Source organism: Anolis carolinensis, chromosome 3 (genome assembly GCF_035594765.1).
Source record: "Anolis carolinensis isolate JA03-04 chromosome 3, rAnoCar3.1.pri, whole genome shotgun sequence".
NCBI lineage: Eukaryota > Metazoa > Chordata > Lepidosauria > Squamata > Dactyloidae > Anolis > Anolis carolinensis.
In genome coordinates, this window is record NC_085843.1 from 203,144,018 (window position 1) to 203,166,506 (window position 22,489).

At 38.7% G+C, this 22,489-nt stretch overlaps 1 protein-coding gene across 20 annotated transcripts in view; it reads left to right on the forward strand.

The window, feature by feature from the left end:
• Positions 1-22,489, forward strand: part of jakmip3 (Janus kinase and microtubule interacting protein 3) — a 166,807-nt gene that overhangs the window by 72,939 nt on the left and 71,379 nt on the right. For all 20 annotated transcript variants that reach the window (XM_062976088.1, XM_062976094.1, XM_062976093.1 and 17 more), the window contains one exon: positions 5,000-5,497. In XM_062976088.1, coding sequence (XP_062832158.1) covers positions 5,000-5,497 — 498 coding nt within the window. The remainder of the gene's footprint in view (positions 1-4,999; positions 5,498-22,489) is intronic.

A 22,489-nucleotide genomic window follows, 5' to 3' on the forward strand; every position in this document is an offset into this window, starting at 1 on the left:
CTAGTAAAGAGGGGGCAAATCATACGTCTTTGGAAAGGGAGTTCCAGAGCCATGGGGCCACCACCAAGAAGAATCTCTCTCTGGTTCCCACCAACCGTGCTTGTGATGGCAGTGGGACCGAGAAAAGGGCCTCTTCTGATGATCTCAGGATTTGTGTGGGCTGGAAGGAAGAAATGTAGTCCCTCAAGTAGGCTGGGCCCAGACCGTTTAGAGCTTTATAGCCTAAAGCCAGCACTTTGAATTGCACCCAGAAACAAACTAGGAGCCGGAGTAGCTGCTTAAAAAGTGGAATAGTTCTTTCCCTAGATCCTGCCCCTGTAAGCAGTCTAGCTATTGACTTTTGTATCAGTTGAAGTTTCCAAACTTCTTTTGGCATAGCCCCACATAGAGCACATTACAGTAATCAAATCTGGATGTGACTAAAGCATGTACTACTGTGGCTAGATCATGTTTTTCAAGATATGGGTGCAGCTGGCGCACAAGCTTTAATTGTGTGAATTGCGTTTCCTGGCTGCCATGGACACCTAGGCCTCCAGGGTCAGCACTGAGTCCAGGAGGACCCCCAGACTGCAAACTTGTGCCTTCAGGTGGAGTACGACCCCATCTAGTACAGGTTGTAGCCCAATAACCTGATCTGATCATATGACTGATCAGTAGTACCTCTGTCTTGTCTGGATTCAATTTCAATTTGTACATCTTTGGAATTTAGTTTAAATTAGTAGTAGAGTTGGGTGTCATCTGTGTACAGATGGCACCGAATTCCAAAACTCCAAATGATCTCTCCCAATGGTTTCATGTAGATGTTAAACAACATAGGGGACAGCATTGAACCCTGTGGCACCCCACAGGACAAAGGCCATGAAGCAAGAGCAGAAGTCCCACAGCACCACTTTCTGGACCTGACACTCTAAGAAGGAATGGAACCACTGTAACATAGTGCTTCCAAGTCCCATTCCTGCAAGGCGGTCCAGAAGGATACCATGGTCAATGGTATCGAAAACCGCTGGGAGGTCTAAGAGAACCAGAAGGGACACACTCTCCTATACAGTTCTCTACATATGAGAGATCATCCACCAAGGCGACCAATGCTGTCCCAGTCCCGTATCCGGCCTGAAACCAGACTGGGATGGATCTACAGTATTTAAACAGCAAAGAAAAGCTGGTTGTATAAATTATGCATATGGTCATTTTCATTCTGAGTGAATCCTGAAATCTTACAAAGAAATACATTCCAATATTGTAACTTCTAAATAGCCTGTAAATGTCAAACAAGTCCCATTTGTATGTTTAATGAATCACTGGAGTGTGTATCTAAGCATTACCAGTGATTTCCCTGCAGCTTCACAAGCGCTGCCAAGGATAATGGATGAGACTGTTTTTTAGTTAAAGCAGTTGGCTAGTTGTTTTTGCTCAGCAAAAAAAGGACAGTAATGGATTTAAAAATTAAACTTTTTTAACTTCAGTCAACTCTTCTAGAAAGGAAACTAGAATCATTTGAATAACATATCACCAGACCACCCCTACCTTTAGACCAGGTATGGGCAAACTTCTGTTGGGTCGGAAATCCCAACTACTTTACTGGCTGTTAAGAATTATGGGAGTTGAAGTCCAAAATAATTGGAGAGCTAAAGTTTGCCCATGCCTGCTCTTGACTATGGACCTCATCAGTCAGAGCCTTTCCCTTGTCCTAGAGTACAGCAGAGATGGAGCCGAGATGGAGCCGGGATGGAGCCCATCATATGACGCAGGGCTACTTCTGGCAGGGCTCCATCCTGGCTCCATCTCAGCAGCATGCTCAGAAGAAGCCCTGACCGGGGACAGCATGGGAGGAAACTGGAAAATAAAGGAAAATAAAAAAGATTCAACTGTGATGCCAAATAGGGGAGGAGGATCAGCTCCCGCTTGCTTTCCTAACAGGCAGGTTTTCATATCGAGAGGGCCCTTACTGTTACGTGCTCCCAAAGTACCGAAGGTACTGAATAAAATGGAGGAAACAGAAGAAATAAATTCTGCTCACAGGCCTAGTATAAAGTGCTGATACCTTCAGTGCTAATATCTATATATAGAAAAGAGTGATGGCATCAGGGCAGCGGACAAAACTACAGGCCACCCAACCTCAAAATTTGACAACACAACCCATCATCCACGCCTCTAGGTTGATACAAAAAAAAAAGAAAAGAAAAATAAAGTCCTAATTAGAGGGAAAGGAATAATTGTTTTTATCCAATTGCTGCCAGTTAGAGGGCTAAGCTCCACCCACTTGATCTCCTAGCAACCTACTCAGTCCAGGGGACAGGCACAGTTAGGCCTCAGGCCTCTTCCACACTGCCTATAAGATACAGGCCCTTCCACACAGCTATATTACCCATTTAGAATCTTATATTATCTGCTTTGAACTGGATTATCTTGAGTCCACACTGCCAGATAATTCACTTCAGTGTGCATTTTATACAGCTGTGTAGAAGGGGCAGTTCTAGGCAGATAATATAAGATTACAAATATACAGTAGAGTCTCACTAATCCAACATAAACAGTGTCCTCTATCCTCACCACTTTCACAGTACAACAAACAACCAAATGCATACTAAACATAAAGACAACCATACAACAGACATTCAATACCACCACTACCTCAACAATTTCTCACCAACACCACCAGACAACGCCACAGCAACGCGTGGCTGGGCACAGCTAGTACATTTATATATTTGTACTTTCACTTTCTGTACATTATTCCACTGTTTCATCTATGGGCACTCATCTGATAAGTTAAGGAGTATTTGACATGGGCGTTTTAGCATATAAATGCAAGCCATGCAAGATTTCACAATTGATTTTATTGCATGTTGCAAAGCAAGCAGTCACTAATGGAAAACAAGCAATGTGCTGAGTTTAGTTGCACCTAGATTTTCAATATCAGCTGCAGACAAGCAATTACAGCCTGGAGTTCTGAATGTATTGCATCTCTTTGAAATTCACTTGCAGTTAGTAGGCAGAGTATTACCACAAAGTTGTCATGTAAATGGTGTGTTGAATATCTAGCTCAGTGGTATTACGATGTTGAATTGCTTGTAAAGCAGCTTCACAACTAAGGCATCAATTTTTTCCATTAAAAAGTAAAGCCCCCAAAATGTATATTCTCAAAATACTTTCCCAAAACTCTCAATATTAGTCAAAATAATTAATTTTAAAAATCAAAGAGGGATTTGATCCTATGTGGATGGCTGCGTGCATTTCATACTTATATATGCTATCCTATAACATGTTATACAAATGTTATGATTTGTATAATTAAAATGCACTAGAAAACATATTTCTAAGTTACAAGAAACTCTTTTGATAATAATCGTGGGCTGACACAAATCTTCACAGTTCAATATTCATTTAGCATAAAATCCTCATGATTTGGGATAAGGGTTTGTGGTGAGTTTGGTGCAGAAAACAGCATTTTCTGTGCAGAAAACAATAAGTAGAGGCCTATTGTATATATAGCCTGAATTTAATTTGTATCTATAATGATACACCTCTATATCAGGGGTTCTTAAACCTTTTCACTTGCGGAGCCCTTTTTGAAGCAAAAGTTTCTCATGGAGCCCAATAAACTTTTATATATTATATTATATATAATATATATTATGTATATCTATCAGGCATGGACAACCTTTTTGAGGCATGGCGTTTTGAAATCTGACAGACGGGCTGGGCCAGTGGCAGAGGGATGGAGAGTGTTTGTATGAGCTAATTGAAAAAACATAAATACATTTCTATGCACAGTGCACATATCAATTTACAGTACAAAAAAGAAAAGAAAGAACAATACAATACTTTAAATGAAGATCAATTTTAACCAACATACACTTAATAGTATTTCAGTGGAAGACCCCAGAGGCCATCCAGTCCAACTCCCTTTTGCCATGCCATAAAAGCACAATCAAAGAACCCCCTAAGCGGTGGGAGGGAAATAGGGTTATGGGTCTTCTCTACAATGATGATTGCAGAGATGTTTGGAAAATGAATGTGTGCATGTACACGTCTTCAAGTTGCCCCTTGACTTATAGCAGTGATTCCCAAAGTGGGCGCTACTGCCCCCTGGTGGGTGCTGCAGTGATCCAGGGGGGCGGTGATGGCATTTTCCATATGCATTAATACACATATATTTCTGTTTAATTGCTATTTAAAAAATTTCAGGGAGTAATATTTTTTCTGGAAAGGGGGCGGTAGGCCAAATAAGTTTGGGAACCACTGACTTATAGTGAACCCATGGATTCTATGGGGCAGTGGTTCTCAACCTGAGGTCCCCAGATGTTTTTGGCCTTTAACTCTGAGAAATCCTAACAGCTGGTAAACTGGATGGGATTTCTGGGGGTTATAGGCCAAAAACATCTAGGGACCCCAGGTTGTGAACCACTGCTATAGGGTTTTCTTAGGCAAGGAATGCTTTCCTAGTTCCTTCCTCTGATATATAGCCTACTGCACCAGATATGTAATGGTATTCTTCCTTCCAAGTTGTAACCAATGCTGACACTTAGCAGGACATGCTCTTATTAGAGTTTATACATGCATTTTTCTCTTTTCATTAGAAGCTACCAGACAAGGTAGAATAAAATTCTCTTCTGTTTCCATCTACACAACACAGCCTGGAGATAGTATTGTCCTGAGAATTGCTGCTAATCCCATCTTTTCTATGCCACCTGTTTACAATCTTACTGATTTGGGCACCACACTAGTTGCTGGTGTTGATAGTAAAAATAGGTTATTAAATACATCCACAAATTCCATGTTATTCTGTTGGATCTTAGTTGTCAATAATAAAATCTCATGATTTCATGAGAAGAGTGTCCAACATTGACTTGTGGAGTTGGAAGTTCCCCCATGATCTAAGTCCAGCCCTGAGTGTGTGCAGGAATCCAAGGCTAAAGCATCCCTGATGTGTTAGGTGTTGATAAGATAAGCCTAAAATATACTGTGTGATCCTTTCTTGCTCTTCCTCTTCTTCCAGGTCAGCAAATTGGAGAGGGAGAAAAACCAGGAAGTGAGGCAGATCAAAGAACACGAACAGCATAAAAACATAGTGAATGTAACAGAACTCAAGGCCAAACTTCATGAAGAAAAAATGAAGGAGCTCCAGGCTGTTCGGGAAGGACTTTTAAGACAGCATGAAGCTGAGCTTCTTAGAGTCATAAAAATTAAAGATAATGAAATTCAAAGACTACAGGCCTTGCTTAATGCCGTACGGGATGGAACGCCTGATAAGGTTAAGACTGTCCTCTTCGCCGAAGCAAAGGAAGAGGCCAAGAAAGGATTTGAAGTTGAAAAAATCAAAATGCAGCAGGAAATTTCAGAGCTTAAGGGGGCTAAAAAACAAGTGGAAGAGGCTTTATCTGTGGTCGTGCAAGCTGACAAAATTAAAGCGGCAGAGATAAGGAGTGTGTATCACCTTCACCAAGAAGAAATCACCAGAATAAAGAGAGAGTGTGAACGAGAGATTCGCAGATTGGTATGTGCAGATTTTAGTCATTTTGATTGTTTTAATGGGAGGAGGGAGAAGGGCATCATCCTATTGCCATTATGTTTACACTAAAAATAGTTTAAATACCCATGACCAAGCATCCTGCTTTTGGGTTACTAATCTGGGCAGGCTCTCTGATCCTTCTGAAGTTCATCCAGCACTAATGAAAAAATTCCTGTGATGAGGTTGTCTCAGAAACATATGCTCTGCTCTAAATAACATGCTGATCCAGGTTGTCCCTTGCCCTGTTGTCATGTCATCTGTTTAAATGATCATTTCAGTTCCACAAGGAATGAGCTTCACTTCAGTGCTGGTTAGTACTCAGAGGGTTTTTGTTTGTTCTGTTTCAAAGCTGTAACATTAAGATGCTTGCTATAATTCAAGGACATTTGCAAATGATTTGGCAAAGCTACTTATCTTTTCACTAGATAAAGCTTTATAGTTACTGAAGCATAAAAACAATTCCTCATTGTAATATGGCTAATAAGGGAAATATTTTCGTCATAGTTCTTGACGACTTTTGCTGTATTTTGTTAAGATGAAGACTAAGCTGAAATAAGTCGCTCCTGACACAGGGGAAAAAACATAGTGTCTGCTGACTATTCAAAACAATATTAATTGCAGTTACACTGATTTAACTGAAATGATTAATAATAAGGTACAACAAATTTGAAGTTTAATGAATTCCATAAAAAACATGCATAAGACTCTTGTTTCTTGGGTTATAGCCAGTGAACAGAAGGCTGTGCATACAGTATGTTGTGCATAAAAATATTAATATATTACAGTTTTTAAAAAAGTAATGAAATCATGTGTTTTATAGTTTCATAGCTTTTTTCAAATCGCTAAATTAACCTATGTGGCCAAAAGGATAACTTGTAAAGGAGCTCTTACACAATCTGTATTTTCACTTATATTGTACAAATATTGTTATGTAAATATATTATATCTGTTATACCATTTATTTTGCATATTGCCATATATTAGATACTGAAAACATTACATTGTAAATATTGCTATATAGTATGTTATTATTCATGATATGTACTATTACATATTATATATTTCTTCTGTGATGGATACATACATGTAATAGGTTACATACAAATTTAGGAAAGATAATGTTTTAATATTTTCTTTGTACATCATTTCTTGAAATTTACTATTTCTATCTCCCTTACAACTGTTTGATTTTTCAGGTTTTAATAATAATAATAATAATAACTTTATTTTTATACCCCGCCCCATCTCCCCGAAGGGACTCGGGGCGGCTTACATGGGGCCTTGCCCGATAAAACAATCAAATATCAAAACACAGCAATAAAACAGTTATTCAATAAAAACATCAATTACAGTAAAAACAATCGTTAAAATCAACATAAAACATACAATATTAACACTGGAGACTAATTCATAGAACCCAGGCAACGTGCAACATGTGCCGAAATGGGCCGAAATGGGGAAGGTAATTTCACAGTTAAAATGGACAAAGTGCAATATAGCATTGGCAACACCTCAAGAATGGGGCTATTATAAAATGGGCAGATCGATTTTATTATATTAGTTGGTGTTACGATAGCCCAATTATTTGAGCAATCCATATTTTCTACTTGGTATTGATCAACACCACCATATCTACTACAATATGTTACTAGGTGTAAATTTACATGGCCACAAAGACACCTGTACTTAATGTTTTCCAACACCATTGTGGGGTTCTTATTTGTAGCAAGGTATTTTTTTTTCTCTAGTTAATTATTCATAGCAGATCAATGCTTGATGTAGAACCTCAGCAGCTTTATTATGTTGATAGATCTTGTTGCTGTTTTCTGTGATAAGAATGACAATGATAAATACATCTTCAGTTTCATAGTAAATGATCCAGTTTTTCATGGTCAAGAACCTGCTCAGAAACATTCAATAGCCTAAATGGATGCTGAGAATTTAATGTAGAACTTGTGTTATGTATTAATTTATTTGGTATTTTAACTGTATTTTTTATTTTATTGTTAACCTCTACATGTGCTATTTTTAGGGAATGAGTGTAATTCAAATATAAAAACTAAATAGATTAATGCATTTTCCAAATGTAGACTTGATAAGCTAACTTCATATTGGTATTGTTGTAGTAGTGGTGTGCCTTTAAGTTGTTTCCAACTTAGAGTGACCCTATCATGGGGTTTTCTTTGGCAAGATTTGTTCAGAAGGCTAAGGTTAAGAGACTGTGACTTGCCCAAGGTCATCTAGGACATCATCACATTTGGAAAATTCACCATCACAGAACACTTCACTGATGCATCCAACACAGAGCCTGCCAGATCGCATGACATGATTGACACCTATTTCCGGTGGGGCTCCATGCTGGCTGCATCAGTGAAGTGTACAACAGAGAACTCTGAACATGGGAGACTACCCGTGCTCGGATAGAAAATGCTGGAGATAGTGCAGGAGCATGCTGGAAAGGTACAATTTCCGGCACGTGATGGGCGATTGATTGATGCAGGCGATGTGGGGTGCTAAGCAACGAATTTGCCCTGCTGCCCCACAATTTGCCCTACAGCCCTATGGATTCCCCTGCTGTCCTCTGCATCAAGGACTTCCATGTAATGAGGTTCCTAGTGGGTTTCTATTAGGCTTGTGCATTTTGGCTGAATCTCAAGCCATTTCTGCTATTCAGATTTCAGGAGACCCGTGGCTCTGTTTTTCCCCACCTCCTGAATGTGCATTTTTGGTCCGCAACAGGAAAATGCAGCTAGATTGGAGGGGGGGGGGGCAGTAATGGACTTTCCATAATTTTAGAGCTATTGGGATGAAAATGGCCACACTTGAAGGACACATCTACACATCTTTGAAAGGCACTTTCTGAAAGAGATGAGGGAGGAGAGATAAGTGAAGAAGCTAAAGTCTTTAGCAGAGGCTAAAAGGTGACTCAAAGCTCAGAGCTATGCTAAAAGAAAAGCACACCCACCCACAAGTCCCCAAACACTGTGCAGCACTTCCATCTCCCAGCCCCACTAAATAAAACATCAAGAAAATAAAAATAAAGGAAAATCAAAAAGATTCATGGCAAAAGAGAGACCATGCCAAGCAAAGGCTAAAGTTGACAGTGAGTGGCAAGGCAATTGGACTGAAGCACCTCTCCCTAGAGCCAGGGCACAACTGAGCAATGGAGGCACTTGCCCCATTAAATAGGCACAGCTTGCATAAGACACATCACAGCTTTATTCTATTCTGATTGGCCCAAAAGGCAGGGCTCACAGAGAAACTCCATGCAAGCATGTGGTGGCCTCTCCATGCTATCCCAAATAGAGCAGAAGGTAGCCATGACACGGCAGCCACCGGCAGCTTGGTTGAAAAAAAACGTGGTGGCAGAGACTTTTTTGTTACAGGCATCTGAAAAAAATGAAGAAGGCAAAGGCAAATGGCCAAAACAAATCTATGCACAAGTCTAGTTTCTATAGTTGAGCAAAGAATTAATCCAAGATGTCCAGAGTTCTAAGTCCAACACTCATGCCACTACATTATGCTAACTCTCAAGTTAACTTAGAGCACATCTGGTTTACGCCTGAGTTTAACTGCAAATATCCATATCTTTTTTGCAAGTATGGGGTCTGTGGAGACAGACACCTAGGATTGCCATCCACAATCCCAGGTGGCATCTCCTCAGCCATCCCTCAGTCTTGGGGCTCAGGCAATCTGGAGAGATGAGATAACAGCGCTCCCTGCTCCCTGTTTTGCCCTCAAAATAAGTAGAACTCTTCTTTAATTGCTCCTGGAAGCTGTCCATTCTCTTCTTTGCCTGCAGTTATGATGCAGTGGAGCTTGGAGAGGAGAAGGGACTTCCATCTCCAAGCTCTGTCATGTCATCACTTCCACACAGGACAAAATCAGTATGAACCGGTATTAAAAATGCTGGCTCATGCCGCATTATGAGGCCACACATGGTTTGACACGAGTGGGCATGACATTTAATTTAGCCCTGAAACAACTTTTTGAATCTCAACAGAATACAGTGAGCCTCCACATTTGCTTTTTAACTCTTACAGATTTGATTATTTATGGATTTGATTAATATGTTTTCTCTAAAATCTCTAGATCCTCCAGTGTGATTGCATGGTCAAATTAACCTGGGGTACCCAGAGATTCCCAAAGAGAAAGCTTTTATGGGCATTTGCAGGTCCTCCAATGTGATTCTATGGTCACCATCCACACTGGAGGACCTAGGGTTACTAGAGAGGTATTCCCTCAGATAAAAAATAACATTTTTAAATGTCATGTTTATTCCACTTTGTTGCACCCCTAGGCTATGTGGGCACCTCAAAACCACATTGGATATAAGCAAGCAAGCTGTTTATTGAAGGTTATATGCAAGCAATAGTGAAATCAAAGTTCAGAGTCAATAAAATGGGTTTAAATCCACAAGAACAAAGGACTAGAAAATCTGAAACAAGAGTCTATAAAAGTCACTCAAAAAACATAGTCCAAACTGGATATCAAAGTAAGTCCCAAGAAAGGTATCAAGAATAATCCAAACAAGATTAATTCCAAGGCATGAGTCAAATGAACACTCAGGAAACAAGACTAAAATACAGGATCAAACTCCAAGATAGTATAAAGTCAATGCTGGAACACAAGGCAAGGGTCTTGGCTAGAATAGAAATCCAAACGGCAAAGTCCCTGGAACATTCAACTAGATTAAAAGGCCGAAGCAAGGCTGGAACTTGAAGCAAGATACACGGCTGCAGGAATACACAGGAACACAGAGCAAAGATCTTTCTCTCTTGGATTAGCAATGTTGCCACCTCTGAATGTGTCAGAGAAAGCAAACATTTTAAGGCAAATTCAAGGCCTCAAAGCATGAGAATAGTGCTTATTAGTTCTCTTCAAAAGCAGCTGTCTACTCCTTCACACAGACTCCCTCTCTGTCCGGTGTTGAGTTATCGCTCCTCTCCTGTCAAGCTCATTAGCCCTTTCTGTGTTATCATTTTCAGCATCTGAACTGGAATGTCCATCTGGCATCAGAAGGCCTGGCCTTGACTGCATAGGGGAATGTGATTCAAACTGTCTACTTGCAACCATTCTGTCTCTAGTTCCAGAATCCACTGGGACTCTGGTTGCATCTCAGGCCCAAATCCAGCATCCTCTGACAAGGCAGATGCAGGGGTATATCATAATCATAGGCTGAATGGGCCTTACCTCAGGGTCACCTGACAGCTCAAATAGAGGTTGGGCCACAACACACTTTCCCAAGAGTCTGCACCCAACCCCAGTGAATGTGGAGGACCGAGTGTAGACTGTAATTGAAATATTAAATGCATTGCAGAAAACTGATCATTCTTGGAAATGTCCTCTAATCTTGAGATGTTTTTAACATAATCGTTTAGTGAAAATTTCACTTCTTACCAGCAGTAAGATGCACTTTCAAACCTCTTATGGGGAACAACAATTGATTGTTGGGTGGAATCAAAAATTAAGTTCTAGTGAAAGATTCAGCATCTCACAACTGCTGACATCCTGTTTTTTCTCTCCTTTGTTGTTTTAACTCTGTTTGAATAAAGAACAATTCTTTTCATACCTTGCAGCTTACTGTAGTTTAAAGATCTCTATGTAAGAGGTTTAATAGAGATCTGCAATGTAACTTGAATGTCGATATTTAATGCTCACATCATGTTTTAATCTAGATTTCTGTCCCAGTAGTTCCCTGTGTGGTCAAGGTATTTAAATCCTAAGTAGACAGAGAAAGCATAAAAGTTAACCGCTCTCCTGAGAAAAGCATCAGAGTCAGAGCTAACATTTGCCTGGGGAAGTACTAGCCTGTTAGGAAGAGGAAAGGGTTATTAAACTAACAACACTGAGACATTTTCATGTTAATGTCAATAGTCCCATTCAGTAATAGCTCTAGGATTAAACACAGTGCACCATGCTCAACATTGCTTCCATCTGTGAAGAGTATAGGAAACAAAATAGTAATTTAGCTGAGCAAACCTGTGTTGATCTATTTTGACATAGGTTAAATTGCAGAGCATATATCATGATCTACACATATGGTTATATCTTCTTCATACTGACAATAATGGCATATTAACAGAGCTCTCCTTAGCAAGAAGAAAAAATATTTTATCAATAGAATAGAATAGTTTTATTCTCATTATACATTGTACAACAAAATTAAATGCTTTCTCCAGTACACATAACAAAAACAACACACCCATCTCTCCACATCCCAACCACCACTGCACAGCCCCCAATGCCACATCATTGTGAAACCACAGAGTTCAATATAGTTATAGCTCTAGGGTAAAGGCTACCTCTCAGTCTATTTGCCATCCTATATCATCTGCAAGATGGTAATAATTCCAAAAAAAAGTATATCCTAGGTGAGATGGATCCTTAAGAATGTTTTGAGCTTTCTTAAGGCTACAGGACTTATAAACGTCTTCCAAAGAGGGTAAAGGGCAACCAATAATTCTCTGTGCAGTAGTGGTGACCCTTTGGAATGCTTTCCTATCTACCACCGTTACCAAACCATGCACAGATACAGTAAGTTAGAACACTCTCTATAACACAGCCGTAGAACATCACCAATAGTTTATCATTCAGTTGATGTTTCCTTAGAAGTCTTAGATAATACAATCTCTACTCGGCCCTCTTAACCAGGTCAACAGTGACCTAAAACTGGCCACCCGCTCCACTTGGTCTCCATTTATGACCAAGGGCTGGATTTCTAGTCTGTTCTTTCTGTAGTCGACTAAGAGCTCCTTGGTCCTCAATAAGAAATATAAAGCCAAAGGATATACTGGCCATGCTTTAAGATCATGTAAATATCTTAAGTACAAAATATACCAATTTCTGGATAAAGCAACAGAATTTAACATAATTAAGCACTGAGTTGCCAGAAGACTCTTGAAATGATTGGGTTTTGTAAACAAAGACCAACAACAAATATCTGTCACGTTTAATAGAACATTTTTCAATATCTACATGAAATGTTATAGGAAATAGATGCCAATCTTGAAATGAAGGAAAGGGCACAGCTCTCTAGTGCTTGTTATTTTTTAAATACAATTGTTGTAGAAATAGAAGAATCTTGTAGCAACATGAAGCCTAACATTTTTGTTGTACAAGTTTACATAGGTACAAAACTATTCCCACTTGACTTACCTGATGTTGATGCTTCAGTGCTTCTGAAACCCATGTCACAATAACATCCATGTTTATATTTCACATAGGAGCTCTATAAAGGTCAACAAGGAACAAAAACATAGGTGTGAGAAGAACTTACTAAAAATATTTATGTTTCTCTTCCAGTTTCTACATGGGTTTGCATAAACTGCATTCAACTGTCTCTGTATGTCCTTAGCAATTTTTTGTTTATCTGTTATTAAAATGTGTCCCTAGTGCTGAGGATTCAGAAAATATGACTGAACATGATACTAAGCAAGAGGCCTGAACCTCTGGTTATATATATACACACAGCTTGTGCATGGATTCGTTTTGGATTTTTGCCTTCGGCTTGTTTGGCTGGTTTGAAAGGCCGTAATGCCATGAGCTCCACTGCCACTCTGATGCTTTTAATCCAGGTCTTAATGAAGGATATAAGGACAAGGGTTAGGAAAAGGGTAAAAGTTTTCCCCTGACATTAAGTCTAGTTGTGTCCGACTTGGGGTTGGTGCTCATCTCTATTTCTAAGCCGAAGAGCCGGCATTGTCCCTAGACACCTCCAAGGTCATGTGGCTGACATGACTGCATGAAGCACCATTACCTTCCCAATAAGTGGTACCTATTGTAGTTTTTTAAATAATTTTTATTAATGTTTTACATAGTGATAGAATCAAATCATGGGGTAAACTAATGTATGAGGTAGATACGGGGATGATTAAAGAAAGTATGTAGTACAAGAAATTGTGAAAGGTTAGGGAGAAGAATATAGTGATAAAAGAGAAGAAAAACGAAGATGTAGGAAAGGGGACCAGTAAGAAGGGAGGGAGTTCAAAAATGGGGGGGGGGGTAAAGGGGGGTTTATTTGAACTTCCAATTTTCTCCAATGTTGATAATGTCTTTAATTATCTCCTTTTGCTTTTGCCTCTCTCTCATTTGTATTCCTTGGCCAGCAAGTTGTCCTCATTTCTCTGAATTCAGCTATATAAATACCTTTCTATTCTCTTTCTTCATAAAGTTCTTAAATAGAGCCCAGTCCATAGTTTTCTTTGGTTTTCCTTGATGTTGGGATAATAGTTGCGTCAATAGATCCATGTCCATGATTTCCATTATTTTCATTAGCCATTCTTCTGTAGTTGGAGTCTCTTTTTGAAAGCAGCACCTATTGATCTACTCACATTTGCATGTTTTCAAACTGCTAGGTTGGCAGAAGAGGGGCTAACAGCAGGAGCTCACTCTGCTCCCCAGATTCAAACCGCCGACCTTTTGGTCAGCAAATTTAGCAGCTCAGTGGTTTAACGATGCCTAAAATGACAGGAAGGAGAGCCTGGATAGTCCCCTCCCCCTTGCTGGCAATGGGCTGGATCGAAAATGAAACTTTCGGCTTCCTGAACAAAAAAACAGATTTCTGTCCTCCCAAATTCAGGAAGCTCCCGAAAAATGGATTGGGACCACCATCGAAATCCGGGACTCCGAAACGGATCATGGTTAATTCAGATTGCTCTCCCTCCCTCCCTCTCTCTCTCTCTCTCTCTCTCTCTCTCTATATATATATATATATATATATATATATATACACACAGTAGAGTCTCACTTATCCAACATAAACAGGCCGGCAGAATGTTGGATAAGTGAATATGTTGGATAATAAGGAGGCATTAAGGAAAAGCCTATTAAACATCAAATTAAGTTATGATTTTACAAATGAAGCACCAAAACATCATGTTAGACAACAAATTTGGCAGAAAAAGTAGTTCAATATGCAGTAATGCTATGTAGTAATTACTGTATTTATGAATTTAGCACCAAAATATCACGATATATTGAAAACATTGATTACAAAAATGTGTTGGATAATCCAGAAAGCGAGTGTTGGATAAGTGAGACTCTACTGTATGTGTGTATATATATATATATATACCAAATACCAAATTTATTTAATGCTTAGACCATAGGTCTTTCGCATGCAAGACAAACAAACAAATACACAAACAAACAAACAAATACACAAAAACCAGATCATCAAATACAATATAAAACGTGTGTGTGTGTGTGTGTGTGTGTGTGTATATATATATATATAGAGAGAGAGAGAGAGTATCTTCACTAGATCCTTCTTCAGGAGTTGCAAAAGTTGACCATACTCAGAGTTCTGCAATCTCCTGTGTGCTAATGGATTCATCAGTGCTCTCCTGTTCTTGTGTTTTGGAGGAAAGGTTGCACATATGAACCACAATTGAGAAAAAAAAATTTACCCTGACATATACCATATAAGTATATGAATGCAAAGTCGGCCTCATGCAGAAGCCAAGGTCAGGTTTTGCAGCCCACATTTTTTATGACTCACGGGTAAGTCAAGAATGGAAAGCACCAATGCCTCCTCAGAGGACCAATCATTCTTCGCCACTGCCACCGTCTCTTCCTCTGTTCAATATTCAAAAAGGCCAGAAATGGTCCAACGGGGAAGATAGTAGAGGGGATCGGTGCTCCTTTTAGGGTCTTCTGAGATGGACTAACCTCTTGCCTTTTGCCACTCTAGTAAGAGAGAGGGGTGGTTCCTTTTTTGATAAAAGTTAAGACACAGTACTCACATTGACCCATGGATAGCCCGAGCCAGGCTTTTGGACTGATTTTTTGACTAAAATTTCTAGACATATATGAGTATATACAATACAATTTTCTATCTACTCAGCAACCATACCCTACATGCATACTCCACTTTCTGTTCTTTCCTGTCACATCAAAGCAATACTTCCACATTTTGAAGCCTTCACATTTTTATCCAACTAATCACCACCTTGCATGCAAGAACTAATAAATGTATACAGTACTGATAATAAAGTCTACATCGAAACTGACATAGAGATTAATATTTTATTTGATTCGGGCAAATAAAACAAGTATCAGTACTACGGATACGGGGTTTGTACTGTACTTCCAACTGTTATTTTAAAGGGAATTCTGTCCTTCTCATTAATTCTTTCCCCAGTATAGTAATTTATATGCAGCCCCTATATTCTTACAGATCCAAGGGACTGGAAAGTGTAAGCTGAGATAATATTTCATAAAAGAGGAGGGATATTAGAGGGAAATTTGAAAATAAAAACAAAAAGGCTATATGGAGAACAGGATTAAAGCTGTGCATAGTTCATTTTATAGTTTCTACAAACCTTATTAGAAAGATTAGTGATAGAACACATACTTCAAATATCCCAGGCTCAGTCAACAACTTTTCCAATTTAAGAAAGATTTCTGCTGGCAGTTGCTGGAAAACTGAGTCCTAGGAGAACTAGTTCCAGTCAGATGTCTAGGTGTGCCAATGATCTTGTTCAATATAAGGTTAACTTCATAGATTCTAAGATTGATTTTGGTCTCTTCTGCTAATGCATACATGGAATTACACATAATAGCATATTGACCCAAGAAGGCTTTGCTTTGTCTTTGATCTTGGGATCTTTAGTTACCTCTACACTAATAAATGACTGGCAACTTATTATCCTGCAGTGCTGGATCTAGAAAATGTGTGTTTTTCTGGTTCCATTCTAATTGTGTTCTTCTTAGTTTTCATTCAAGTAAACATGTAAGTTGTGTACCAACCAATGTTTGGAATGTATTTCGTATTTACAACAAAAATTTCTGTTTGAGCTTTCTTTCTTATTGAAATGTAGTTGTTCCTTTTCCTCTCTTTTACCACTGCTACACTGTGAAGGTTTCCAAGCTATCAGCAGCTTTTGAAGTTTTACAAATGACATGTTGGTTTTAATACAGTCTGAGAAAAAACAACCCCAGATCTGACAACCAGCTGGATAAAAACAATATTAGATTTTTTTTTAATAGCCGGCATGGATATGACAGGGGGAGGGGAGTGAGTAGAGGAGGGCAAAATCCTCATATTTCATGCATGATGCTTGCGTAATTGGCAGCAGTGATGCTCACAAGCTGTTTATTAATTAAAAAGCATTTTAGGTGGAGACAACGGGCTCAAATGTAAAGTGGAAATATCCATGCTGTTAAGCAAGCCATTTTCTTGGAGACGATTGGTTATCATCCTCATGTATATTCATACAGTGTGTTTCACAAGTAGGACTTCTGTTATTGAGAGTAACTAGGGGAAAATGATCCGGAAGGCAAGACATCGTAAGCAGCGCTTTTCTTGAAAAACGAAGGAAATGTCTGAGCTAGGATATACACCTGGATACTGACACAACACTCCCAGTGAGTTAATTCCTAACATCTCCTTTGTGTTGATAATATGAACCAAAAATGACTGTAAAAGAGTGTATGGCTAATAATGTGTGTCTTTTTATTCATTTTCCTGCTGCTCAATATATAAGTGAATGTTTAATTTTTCAAAAAAATCATTAATTGTCCTTTATCCATGACTTAAATATATGAGAAAATTGTGTGGGGTTTCCCCCCTTATTGTGATTATTTGATTTCTTAGTTCAAAATATTCACAGGTATTACTCTTTGAAGAAAAGAAGAATTGACCCAGAGACAATGCTATTTGCTGAATTTCTTTAGAAACATGCTTTTCCTCTCACATGATATATGCATGTGAATCTCCTCCCAGGCTAAAATGTTGTCAATTTGACACAATGTCTTTGTTTGTACAAGTAAATTGTGGTTTAGTTCTCCAGATTCTCATACCTTATTCTCACTCTCCCTTTTTATAAGTACCTCTGTATCACAGCTTGCTTCTAGAGTTCCTGGAAAATGCATTCAAAGTTGTTATAATGCAACATACAATACACTATAATTATTACATTAGATTTAAAATATATTACCTTTTAAATAAAATTTATGTTACTAGATACATTATGTAGTGTAGGATATAGTTAAATTGTTTTGAATGTGTCAGAAAGGATACCCCTTCCCTCTCTCCTTCATGTGCAGTTGTTTTCTGAGGTGTATAGATTGAAAGAGGTTCCTATGTTTGATGTTTTCTCTGGTTTATGTTCAAACAAAACCCCAGCTCCTCTGGAGGATAAAGTGGGGGCTGAATAACCCCAGGGTTTTCCTTGATGTACAGAAAGAGTGAAAAAGGAAAGAGAAAGAAAAACCAATTTTGCTGGGAGGAACTATCCTCCAGAAGTGTCTTGTCTGCAAGTCAGCTCTAAAAATATAATATATCAAAGGTGAAAGTAAAGGATCACAAATATTGACGATCTGTCATGTTGAAATGCGCCAGTTGCAATTTAACTTCACAATCACAGTATGGTTCCTTTTCTAGTACAACAGTTTGATTTGGGCTATTTCTAACCTATATTCTCAGAAAATACTAGAGTCAGTTAAAAGCATAAGATCCAATTAGGAAACTTTAGGATTCCTGAATTTATTGGAAAGTCTTCCCTTGAATTTTTTTGTGCTCCATCCAGAGCAGTTGGATATTCCAAGAACAGCACTATCTTGTCACAGCTCCTTTTTTATTATTTAGAGACCTAGGGTATATTTATAATGTTTGTGTTATTTCCAAATATGCCATAGATGGAGGAACAGCATTTACATTCTGAGAAGACAGTAGTGTTGTTCATCAATAGTTCCTTCTTAAATTAGAGGAAATAGTTTAAGCAAGGCTGTGTCCTTCAATAAGTATTCTTCAATATTTCTACTAGATAAAATAGGAGAAAGAATACTTACCAAATTGGTGGACATAGCAATATTTGGAGAGCCACATAGTTGCCATGTCTGACCTAATAACAGGTCTAGGAGAGTAGCCATGGACAGATAAAATCTGAGCATTGTTCCATACATAGAATCATAAAATAATAGAGTTGGAAGAGACCTCATGGACCATCCAGTCCAACCCCCTGCCAAGAAGCAGGAAATTGCATTCAAAGCACCCCCGACACATACGACATGCTCCCTCCCACCACCACCACCATGACATTTTCTTCTACTTTCCAAATTCTGGCATTGCTGAGAGTGAAGGCGGTTCTACACAGACACTAAAATCCAATGTGGAAGTGGATTAAATTAAACTAGTTTTGCTGTGCAGCACCTACACAAACATCCCAGGAACCAGCTTGAGGCTTGGATGGTGGTCACAGTAACCACTGATTGTGGATTGGAGCCAAACCCTGGAACTGGAGTATCCGTGGGTCAATAGAAAATCCTAGAAAATGCAGGATTTTTATTCTTAACCAGTCTGCTGAGATGCACTAATGTGCATATCCGTATCAATTCGGGATCACCCCAGTTTCGAGCCCTGCATGGGATAGAGTGACTCTGATCACCTGCAGCACATTATCTGATTTGTTCTGGTGTTTTGTTACCACACTGTTTTGGGCATAATGTATGCTGCAGCTGACATTGGAGGTGTACATTTTGTGGGCATCCCTCTCTCAAACTGGCTTCAAACTGCATTATAGTGTCTGTGTAGAACTGCCTGAGACGATGAAAGTTGTGTTCACTTTGAACTGTTATATATGCTATGTTTCCATTCCTTTGGTAACTTTCCCTGCCTCTTTACTTTGGATTCCAAAACTCTATTTCTAGATGCATGACTGAAGTTTTAAATTACTGCATTGCTTTGGTGATTGAAGAGAAAATTCATGAGGGGTGGAATGCTGTTACCACTCCCAGCATCCTGATAGCTATGTAGCCCTAGGTCTATTCAAAAGGTATTTTCAATGGCAATGACAATGGACATACCTCAGATTATGACTTTGAATTGATGTAATTTTAAATTGATGTTTTTATAATTGATGTTTTGACTATTTGTTTTAGTTTTAATTGTTATAATTGTTGTGTTTGGCATCTAATGGTTGCAGGTGGTGAGGCTGCACTGAGTCCCCCCCCCCCCCCGCCGGGGTGTGTGTGTGAGAAGGACAGGATATAAATGTATGAAATAAATAATAATAAATAATAAATAATTTTCAAAATGTACATTTTCTGTACATTTTGGGAATATATTTTGTTGTTATTTGTATCAGTTTGCACCCCTATGAATGAGAGACTTTTAAGAGCTTAGGTCATCAGCTACTCATCAGATTTTCCATAATCAGAGCAACTGTGGAAAATATTTTTGTTTACATTTTTGAAGACTAATAAATTGTGTAACTGTTTCATTTTGTTCTTCAGTTTTTAATATTGTTATAACAAAGAAATTCAGTTATACAGAAATCCATGAGAGTGATCAAAGCAGACCAATTGACCATGTAGTTGTTAAAAACTGCAGTTCTGGGACAGAGCAAAGAATAATACAGTCAAATACAGAATTTCTGGGTGGTGGTGGGGGACTGCATGGCTAGACTTGCCAGAAGAAAATGATGCTCAATAAGGGTGGCAGTCCTTGAAGAATGAGTTGCAAAAAGTACAATCACAAACAATCCAATGGAAAAAGAAAAGTGGGAAATAAAAGCAAAAGCCAACGTGGTTGCACAGTGAAATCAAAGAAGAACTGGGGGCGGGGGGGGGGGGGGGAGGCATTTATATAGAAAGTTCAGATCTGTAGGAATAGACAAACTACATCCTAAAGTACTGAAGGAATTTTCTGATGTATTCACTTTCCATCTGGAGGGGATATCTTAGCATCTTTGGCATCTCATTTGGTGAGATGCCAAATATTGCCCCTTTTTAAATAAAAAAGCAGAGAAGAAGATCCAGGAAACTAGAGAGCAGTCAGCATATTAAACGATAATGCAGGAGTCTATCTCACGTATCTTGATGATAATGTAATGATTGGTAGTAGCCAATGTAGGTTTCTGAATCCTGCCAAACTAATATTTTCTCAATTAGGTCACTAGTTTATTAGACCATGTAAATGCTGGGGATGTCATTTATCTGGATTCCAGCAAAGCGTTTCATAAGATCCCCATAGTGATCTGATTAGCAAACTGATTCAATTGGAACATTATCAGAGGATTCCATAACTGTTTGGAAAACCATGCTCAAAGAGTCATCATCAATGTCCGTGCTTCAAGCTAGAAATAGGTTTTCAGTGCCTTGGGGTTTTATACTATGGATATTACTCTTCAACATTTTTACCAATTAACTACCGTGTTTCCCCGAAAATAAGACAGTGTCTTATATTATTTTTTACTCCCAAAGATGCGCTAGGTCTTATTTTCAGGGGATGTCTTATTTTTCCATGAAGAAGAATTCATATTTATTGTTGAACAAAAAAAAAAGAACATATATTCTATACTGTACAGTAGTTGTCATCACAAACCAACATAACTAAACCAGACAAACTGTGGCTCCTGTCAAGAATTTCTTGTTACTATCATTATTTCCATATACAACTGGTATGTAAGCCACCCTGAGTCCCTCCGGGGAGATGGAAGCGGGGTATAAAATAAAATAATAATAATAATAATAATAATTATTATTATTATTATTATTATTATTGTATGACACAGCAAACAAGATAGACATGCTGGATTTCATATCACAAAATCACAAGTCGAACACTTCCCAAGTGTCTAGGACTGTGTGATTCATTATTATTATTATTATTATTATTATTATTATTATTATTATTATTATTATCATTAAATGGTGTTTTGTTTGGCAGGCGCCGGGCATGCTTCCAAACAAAACCTTTGCTAGGTCTTACTTTCGGGGGAGGCCTTATATTTAGCAATTCAGCAAAACTTCTACTAGGTCTTATTTTTTGGGGATGTCTTATTTTCAGGGAAACAGGGTAGGATATAGGGAATCCTTATAAAGTTTGCAGATGATACAAAACTGGAGAGGGAAAATAGGAATAGAATTCAAAAAGACCTAAGTAAACCAGAAAATTTAGGCAGAAATTACTGTATGAAAATGAAATAAAATAGAGACAAATACCAAAACCTACATTAAGGAGCTCATCACATTTAGTTGCCCAACACGGGTGACAGAGGGGGGATTTACCAGGCAGCTTGGCAAATCTGTGGTGCAGCATGGGAATCCAGCACCCCGCAGCGACTGTGGCAATGCCTTCCTCATCCCACGGGGGAAAGCTTTGCTTTCTAGCTTGCCCTGCGCTCGCCTCATTGTAGGCAACAAGAACATGGGAAGCCCCAGTGTTCTCGTTGCTCCTTCTTATGCTTTCACCACAGTTCAGACAGGGAGCCCCGCCGGAAGTAGATGAACGTCGTTTGATGGGGTCCAATGGGCTCTGTCCCTGAACTGTGGTGAAAGTGTCATATGACAGGTACATTTACCCATGTGATGAAGTCCTAAGACCACAAACACCAAAGGCTCATGCATAGAATGAAGGATACATGACTCAGCAGTGCTACATACAAAAAGGACCTTTGGTATTATGATTGATGATTGATTGAACATAAGGCAGCCCTCTTTAAATACCTCAAGGGTTGATACTGAGAGGGGGCAGCCCTGTTCCCTGCTGCCCCTGAAAGTAGGAATGAATCTAATTGTTTTAGGTTATAGGAGAGTAGCTTTCGATTGAGCATTAGAAATAACCTTTTGGCAATAAGAACAGTTGGCAATTGAACCAAGTGCCTTGAGATGTAGTAAGGTCCCATTTTCTACACATTTTCAGAAAAAGGCTGGACTCAGTGATCCATGAGGCACCACCCAACTCTATGATTCTATGATATGAAAAATGTTACAAGAAGGTATCTATGTTAAAATATGGATGTCAAAGCTTGAGCTTTAGCCAGGAAAAACAGTATTGAAATTTTATGTTCAAATGCTATTATCTTGTTCCTAAGGCCCAGATTATCCCCAGGACTGCATTCATATAATATAATATTTAATACTCATTTAGAAAGAAGAACTGTTAATAATTTCTGCTGTGATTAGCTTGGAAACACTTGTAAACAATTGCATTATATATCTTGAAAGTGAAGTTTTCTTTTCAAACTTGAC